General features: G+C 39.2%; 1 protein-coding gene across 4 annotated transcripts in view; it reads right to left on the minus strand.

The window, feature by feature from the left end:
* Positions 1–4,005, minus strand: part of LOC146470324 (carnitine O-palmitoyltransferase 1, liver isoform-like) — a 34,053-nt gene extending 30,048 nt beyond the window's left edge. For all 4 annotated transcript variants that reach the window (XR_014867086.1, XR_014867084.1, XR_014867085.1 and 1 more), the window contains exon 1: positions 3,608–4,005. Coding sequence is in view for 1 of the 4 variants with exons in the window: in XM_085122417.1 (XP_084978543.1) it covers positions 3,608–3,885 (278 nt within the window). In the remaining 3 variants the exon portion in view is untranslated. The remainder of the gene's footprint in view (positions 1–3,607) is intronic.
* Positions 4,006–8,880: the final 4,875 nt, after the last annotated feature.

Consider the following 8,880-nt stretch of genomic DNA (forward strand, 5'->3'; position numbering starts at 1 on the left):
TCACTCATGGGCACGTCTAACTAACGTACTTAAGGACTGCAAAACGCCTCTAACGGATAGAACTAATGTTCTTACGGATACATTTAACGCTCTAGCGGATAAAACTAACGTTCTAACGGATTCAAGTAACACTTTAACGGTTACATGTAACGTTCTAACGGATTCAACTAACGCTCTAACGGTTACGGATTAGATGCTAACCAATTGACTAATGCACATTTAACGCTCTAGCGGATAAAACTAACGTTCTAACGGATTCAACTAACACTTTAACGGTTACATGTAACGTTCTAACGGATTCAACTAACGCTCTAACGGTTACGGATTAGATGCTAACCAATTGACTAACGCCTCCAACGGTTTTCATTAATTTATCTAACGAATGACTAACGGATAGCTAACGGTCTAGACCATTTAACGGAATATCGTTAGTGTACGTTTTCCCAAAGAAGGTCACATTTAATGAACATTGTAGCTGCCTTAATTATGACACTTTGTTGCTTAGTCAGGTGCCTAGTAAGTTATTTTACTTAGTTATTTTATCATGATCAGATGGATCTTTTCATGAGCCCTGGAAAGATGAGCCATAATCTCATAACTGTACTTTTCACAGGTTCTTAGTTTCATGAATTCTATTGAATCAAACTTTGTGAGCCTTTATTTAAAAGAGACTGTAGAAATAATACTCGCTCAAATCCAAAGGAAAGGCCTTCGTTTTTAAGTGTACTGTTTTCCTTCATCATGAAAGCCAAAAAAATTAATTAAGCCACACTAGAACAGGTGACAACATATATAAATATAGTTTAATGGTGATGTTATATGGAACAATTTTTAAATGCATTAATGTGTGGCAGTAAGTTGTTATAGTGTAACAGCACAAGACAACTTCCAAAAGAAACCAGGGTCCGAAATTAACTTTTTTAGGCAGGCGCCAAGTGGCGACTGAAATTTTTTTTTCAGTCGCCAGATGGAAAAATGTGGTCGCCAAAAAGCAGAAAAAAAAGTGTCAATAAAATTTTTCATTTGCAGCGAAACACAAACCCAAATTTTTGGTAGCCAGATGGAAAATTCTGGTCGCCAATTTTTCTTTTAAGAATCAGAACGAAGAGAACGCGTTTGCGTTTGGGGTCGCAATGGCGATTTATACACCTTCCACTGAAAAACCACGACGAATGAATCGAATGCCGGCTATATACGCAGTTTCATAAGACTGCTAAATGTTTTAAGTCAACTTTATACCTTCTCTTGTCTCTACCTTTTGGAGAAGAGATGTAACCGATTGAAAAACTGCCGGTTGGTTCTTTGCTCTATGTTCAAAACCGTAAACGATCTTTCCTTTCGCGTTCTGTCAAGACGATCGACGGATCGCCATGTTGTTCGCACCAGGCCACAACCGCGCACCATTTCTCGTTCAAACTGAACATGGCGGCGAAGCTTCGCACTGCTTGAGCTGTGAAGTGTTGTGATAGATTTATAATAACAGGAAAATCGGTTTTATACTTCAAAAGCAGTGGAAAGGTAAAAAGTAAGTGACCAATTGGCGGGCGGCTTTGAATTCTATTTTTATCGATTTGGCTGAAAATCAAAGGTATTGTTTGTATGATGATCGTGGCATGAAATAGTTAATCGCCCGCTGGCGACCAGTTGTGAAATTCTGGTCGCCAGTGCAAAATTTTTAGTCGCATTGGCGACCAGGAAAGCGCAATTTCGGACCCTGGAAACTTGCAACATATTGCCACAACAAAAGGTTGTATTCCAAAAATTTATATCCACATCCTGTGTTGCCTTAAAAACCATTCTAAAAAATAGTGTAGCCATACAACACCACCTTAAGACAACCCTTTTTTCTTCCCCAAGCCTAGGATTAATTTTCAAAATCAATTTTAAAATATTCCCAAATTATCACAATGTTTGCATTGGGTTGAGCAGAAGTTAAGCACAATGCTTGAACCAACGGTACACTAAGTCATTTAGCAGGACAGAGCTTGTCATTGATACTTTAAAATTACTTGGCATGACAATTCATTCAAATGTTGTGCTAACGTCAAACTCATAACTCATGCTAATTATGATGAATTTATTGACTTTGTTACGACAATAGCTCGATGTAACAGATTCTCAGTGGGCAATTGGGCAAAAATGGTAGATGCCTGAAATCAAAATTTACTTGTCCTGAAAATGAACAGATGGATTTTACACGCGTCCTGGCAAGATACACTTAATGTGGCCATGATCTCATGAGCCATTTTCTACAAAAAAAAACCCCAGCAACTGAGTTTCCAATGTTCGTTCAGCTTGTATGTAAATTCTTGAAAAAGTCAACAATGACAAGTAAAAATAACCAGCTGTACTTAAACAACTTTCTGCCATATTATCTAATTCTCACCAGAGATTTCACAGGTACTTGACTTTGTGAAATCTTTTGAGTCAAATTTTGTAAGGCTTTATTTTTTTAATTTCTGAGAAAATACTAGTTGAAGGATCAAGAAAAGGCAACTTTTAATTAGTTAAGCACTTTTTTCCCTCCTAGTGCAAGTCACTAAATTAAGGTGCATGATAATTGGTGAGATACAGCAGGTTATGTATGCATGCCCTACACCTGTATACATGCCATATCGTGGAGATTGAGAAGCATATGATAGTAAAGTCACATATTTGAACTAATTTTAGTGGGCACATGTACTCTTAGTAACAGTTATGTCAACGTCATAAATTAACGAGGAAGTATAGTTTCTGTTTTGGTTAAGGGCTATTAAAAATGTATTGAAATATGGCAAAATATATACTTCCCACAGCAAAAAATTAAATTAAATTTAAAAAAAAAACAATGTCAGTGACCTTTGATGTCAGTTGCCTTGGTTCCTGTTATCTTACAAAGAAATATTATTTAAAACTGTTCAAAACTGTCGCCCACAGCAGCATTGTTTTACAAACTAAACGTTGCGTAACGCTTACTGTTATGTCTACATACTAGCTTATAGAAAATGGGAATAAAATAACGATACTGAACCGAGGAAAACAAAAGTGGTCCTCGAATTAATGAGAGCAATGTTTTGGCTATTTAAGACTTAATTTTAATACCAAGAAGAGAAGAAAAATAATGGGGAGGTTTTTTTAATACATGTAAGTAAGCTTGGTTTAAGCTTTATTGTTTTTTTTAATCATTTGAAAATGACAATGAAACTAAGGTCTTTTCCGCTACAAATTATTCAAATTTCTACGGTTCAAATGTTTCCGAAAATTTGCTTTCATCTAGTGCTCTTTGCTGCAAATTCTCAAGCTTATATTGAATGATAATATTATAGCAATAAGTCTACATGACGTGGAGAAATTGTTCAAACGGCAAAGGCGATGGGAATATGATCTCAGGCTCATACTTTGAGCGTGTTGTAAATTTGTAACGTGTAAAATGGATCAGCGAAAACTTAACGATAAGAAACGCATAAGCTGTTAAGCGGTATAAAGCTTAAGCTAATAAATTCCTTTGCTTGTCACTATATCGTAACATTTTAGTGATCTTTGAGCTCATCTATGAAATAATGGAGCTGAGAGTTTTGTAAAATTACATTGAAATGGGCAAAGTCCACTTCGATTATGAATTACTCACCAAGGCAGTCCACGTTCGACTTTTCCCAAGACTCCGAGAGTGGTCTCGTGTTCGGAGTATCTTGCAGCACTAAGCGCGGCCACGAGAAGGATCCAAGTTGCCGGAGTTGCTGGGAAGGATCGCTTCAAAATTGCCTTTGTGGCGCCCTTGACACGGCGTTTAGCAGACTTCACCATAGCGCGACCGACAAACTTTAGTGCATTTCTGTTCACGTTGACGATGATTCCTTCTTCCGTGACTTGGAATTGAAACGCTACCCCAAGCCTTGCTTCAGCCATATTTGCCGCTTCTTCGAAAACTTTACTATAAAACGTTGTAGTAAAGTATGTTTCGTGTTTCCCCGCCGGACTCACACCTCCAACGACAGACCAATAACACAAATAAATACCACATGAAATGTAAATATCAAAAAAAGAGAGCAAAGTTTACTTGGCCTCATTCCCATGGGGCCAAGAATGCACGCCATACCACCCCCCACCGCCAAAACAAATGTCACATGCGCATGCCCTGCCGGTATGTCCCTTCCTCTTGAAAACCTTGCCATTTGCATTCAGGATGTAGACAAAAAGTAAATAAAATACATCTTGAAAAGGAAACGCGGTTAACCCTTTTAAGAAAAGAAAAAAATTTCAATCTTGTTTTAAAAAGTTTAAAAGTTCCAGCCTCTACCACCTGCTGCAGTAGGTTATTGCATTCTTGAACAATACATAGAAAAAAAAAAAAGGTATCAAGCGTAGAAAAAATAGGTGTCACGCAAGAGTGGAAATTTTACTCACTCATTCTCCGATCAGCGTGAAAAAAACAGGAAAGAGAAGATCACACGTCCCGGTTCGTAGGCTACGAGGATCTAGCTTGCGTGCAGACATCTCGTATTTCCTTGAAGCAAGAGAGGATGATCCTATCTCGCTGAAGGAAATAGAAACAGTGTGAGACGTCTGCGCGCACGCAGGCTAGGCTAACGCAGGCTATGAGGATCTCGCGTGCGTGCAGACAATGTCTCATATTTCCTTGAAGGAAATAAAAACAGTTGGATCGACTTGTAAAATCGACAAAAAAATCGACTTGTATCGAAACGACATCCTCCCATGTGATGAACTTCATTTTGCATTAGCCGCCACAGCTACTGTTGCTCGGCTAGACGCTTGATTCGTTGTTAAGCTGTTCAGTAAAAAACAGTAACTGTGTTTGGAAGAACACCACGACAAAACAATAAAAGTACCCGATCCTGTAGTAAAGGATCTAACCAGCAACAAACTGAAGAGCAAATAATGCAAAGAAGAGTGAGGCTGATTTAACGGTCAGGGAATCATATTAAGGGACTGATCGTTTATTACGTCCTAGGGGGGGGGGGGGGGGAAGGGGAGGCGGTGGTTTTCTAAAAAATCGAGTGTATGAAAATTTTACCCCCAAAAAAATCTTTCAAACAAAAGTTTTACCCCCCACTGCAATGACAGTTTGAAAATTGTACCCCCCCCCCCCTCCCCCAATGGTTGGCATGGTGGTTGAATTATTGAGAAGGTCCTGGGGCCTGTTTCTCGAACTTACCGGGCCCGTTTTTCGCCGATTATAGAACGATTACAGACATGGTACTTCGCCAATGTTTTCATAGAATAATAAGATTTTAAAATTTAGTATTCAAAGCTAACAAAAATTCACTTCTGTTAAGAAACATTTGTCACCAAAATCACTTATCGGGCCCGGTAAGTTACCGGGTCTTTCGAGAAACGGGCCCCTTGGGCACAACGCTTGGTTACATGCGGAAGTCGCTAGCTCTCTGAATCTGAACTGGCAAGAGAAACAATCAGAAGTTGGGCGAAATTCAAGTAAGGGAACGTACCTTAGAATATCTCTTCGATGTCTTTATAATAACGATGTTTTGTTATTGCTAGAGTCTATTCTTCAGTCGTCAAAAGAAGGTACACAGAAGGTCAAAGCAGCTCGGGGTTTGAGAGCAGTACAGGAGCATTTGATGTATGGATGTGGATCAAGGATGTGGATATATAGATTTTGAAGAAGCCTACCATCTCTTTTCGTCTTTTGGTCAATTTTTTTGCCCAGGGAAACAAGCCTTCCGAGATAAACTGCTTGATGAAATACACGGTTTGCCTGTCTATGTCATTACTCAACCTATTACGTGCAAGATCTTTGTCGCTCTGAAGAATTGTAGCGATATGGAGAAGTAGCTAGTCGATTTTACCAACTCTAGGATTCATGATGAGAAGAATGATTGCGAAATACATTTAGTTGGTACCCTTAAAATTTTACCCCCCTTGTTACGCCACAAAATGTAATAGTAACGCAAAATGTAATAACTTTGTTAACGCAAAATGTAATAACTTTTGACGCAAAATGTAATAACGCAAAATGTAACAGTATTTTCAGTCGATCTTTACAGTATGCCGGTTGGGAGGGGAGGAACACAGCATCTGCGATGCTGCATTTTACCCGGGGGCTGACTTTGATTGTTTGTCTGCAGATATTTGATTTCTGCTGATTCAAATTGCATCAAAAAAGAAGTACGCGATGATTGACCATTTTAAAAGTCATTTCCCACGCTAAATAAAGCCGCGGTAAATTTTACCGTTGTAACATGCGGTTACACGTGAATTGTTTATTACGGTAAATTAGTCGCTCTTACGGCTTCATTCGAGCTACAATAGCTGTAGGGGAAATAATCGCTGGCGATATGGCAAGATTTAATGTTATCAAGGACGGCGGATCATTTTCCAAGTTGTGGTGGTGGCGGGGGGGGGGGGGGGGGAGGGGAGTGACTAGTAACATGAAATGGGAAGGCTGAAGAAATTCTTCTTCTCTTCCCTGTAACTTCCATCTTAACGTGAAATCTGATATATCAACAATAGCGCGAAGCAGAAGAGACTTGTTTAAATTAACATTTTTTTGCGGCTTCGTGTTGGTTTCAAATGAAATATCGTGATTGGCTTTCTTGCCTTGGGTATCGAAAAACCCTATTTATTCACCAAGCTAAATGTTATGGGCGCTTTTTTTATTCTTTTTGACATATTAATGGATATTCTCCATGTTAAGTTTATCTCGGGAAAGTACGGTGACATGCACCACACCAAATGTCTCACGGGAAAAGGATCATTTACCACGGTACTCAGTACCGTGAAAGGCGTAGAGTGGGGCAAAAAATGAAGCAGTAAGAGCGACTAATTTACCATAATAAACAATTCACGTGTAACCGCATGTTACAACGGTAAAATTTACCGCGGCTTTATTTAGCGTGGGAAATGACTTTTAAAATGGTCAATCATCGCGTACTTCTTTTTGAATCAGCAGAAATCAAATATCTGCAGACGAACAATCAAAGTCAACCTCCGGGTAAAATGCAGCATCGCAGATGCTGTGTTCCTCCCCTCCCAACATACTGTAAAGATCGACTGAAAATACTGTTACATTTTGCGTTATTACATTTTGCGTTACTTTCTGGTATTACATTTTGCGACAAAAGTTATTACATTTTGCGTTAACAAAGTTATTACATTTTGCGTCAAAAGTTATTACATTTTGCGTTACTATTACATTTTGCGTCAAAAGGTATTACATTTTGCGTTACTATTACATTTTGTGTCAGTTATTACATTTTGTGGCGTAACACCCCTCACTTTTCGTACAAGGTAAAAAATTACCCCCCCCCCAAAAAGAGCTCGTTTAAAAAAATTTACCCCCCCTCAAAAAACACCGCCCCCCCCCCCCCCCCCCCCAGGACGTAATAAACGATCCGGTCCCTAATATTACTGAATATTTCGAAAGGTACGGCCTTTCTTCTTCAGTGCCGGGTCGTTCGAAAGCCGATTAATGCTAATCTACGATTAAAAGTTTATCGAGGTTTTCATCTTGCTCTTTGAAAGTGGTTTTATTAATTTAAAGCCTAATTTCAAGCTAAAGGTAAAGAAAAGTCTAAGTCAAAACTGAGGGCCAAAAATCTTTTGGAAAAGTCTTTACCGATTAGTAATTAAACCTTGAAACAAAGTTCACATTAATCCAGTATTAGCTTACAATTGGGCCCAGGGTATTTTAGAAAATGACCCTGGTATGAAAGATGTTAAAACATGAGGGGATGCAATTAAATACCATAACAACATAGACCAAAACGCTACAATTTGAACTTGCCAATAGGCATGAGCAAAATAGCTAACGTGACAACGTGGAAAACGAAAACAAGAAATTTGAGAAAGCAACATAGCCTTGAAGGCACATCGAAACTAGACACACTAGCCTGCGTGACAGCGTGAAAAATATATGACGCGCGAAAAAAAAAGCGTAAAGCGCGAGGGAGGGAGACACGCGAGGGTGAAAGTAGCTCCTGGCCTTGATCCTTTGACCCTCGCGTGTCTCTCTCTCTCTCTTGCCCTATATTTTTCATGCGCCTTCAGTACGCAGGCTACATCGACACAGACCAACTAAATCGAACCCGTAGGTACAAAGAGAGATGAGACATGAGACGTGAAGCTTTCTCAATTTTTTTCAGTTGTTACGTTTTGTTGAAGTGGATAAAGTGTAGTTGTTTAGAAATGTTTGGGATGAGTGCCGAGGCTCGCGCGAGAACCGCTCTCGCGACAACTCGCGCGAAAACGTCAATCGCAAACAACTATTTTCAGAAGCGAATTTAATATCTCAGTTACTACTGCTATTTACTGAAGCGATGCTGTTTATTAGGGTGTTATTAAAAAAAAAAAGAAAAATAGAAAAAAAGAAAAACAAAAACAACGTAGATCAGACCATGGCACGCGCCGACCTCCTGTTCCAGTCTCGATCAGTCTCGATCGTATGAATGATAAATCGCTAAGTGCTAATGAACTGTGAGCAGAAGCGAATTGGGTATTAAATTCGTTTCTGAAGGTAGTAATTCATTTTCCGTTCTATTGTTTAAATTCTGGCTCAAATATTTACTCCATTATTTTACTTTTTTATTGGACTTTATAGTCATCCATGGTACGGTGTTCCCTTACCCCCTCGTTGGGGTCCGAAAATAAGGCACTCCCGGCCCATCCTCGGAAACCCAGGGGCAGCTAGTCGATCGGTTGGAAAGGATTTTCATGGGCGAAAGTTTACTACAAGTAAATATTTAGAGTCTCTGAATCTCTGGACGGGAGACTGTATAAAAAGTCGAAACAACAATTATCGACCTCCTGCTACCCTTGGCATTTAAATAATTACACTTTTTAGCTGTCCGATCAGCCTTGCATTTGGTTTTACTTTTTATTCAATATTGCCGATCCTGATCTACACAAAAATCCGGCTTCACTCTA

The sequence above is a fragment of the Pavona decussata genome, unplaced genomic scaffold (genome assembly GCF_977016875.1).
Source record: "Pavona decussata unplaced genomic scaffold, jaPavDecu1.1 SCAFFOLD_114, whole genome shotgun sequence".
Classification (NCBI taxonomy): Eukaryota; Metazoa; Cnidaria; class Anthozoa; order Scleractinia; family Agariciidae; genus Pavona; species Pavona decussata.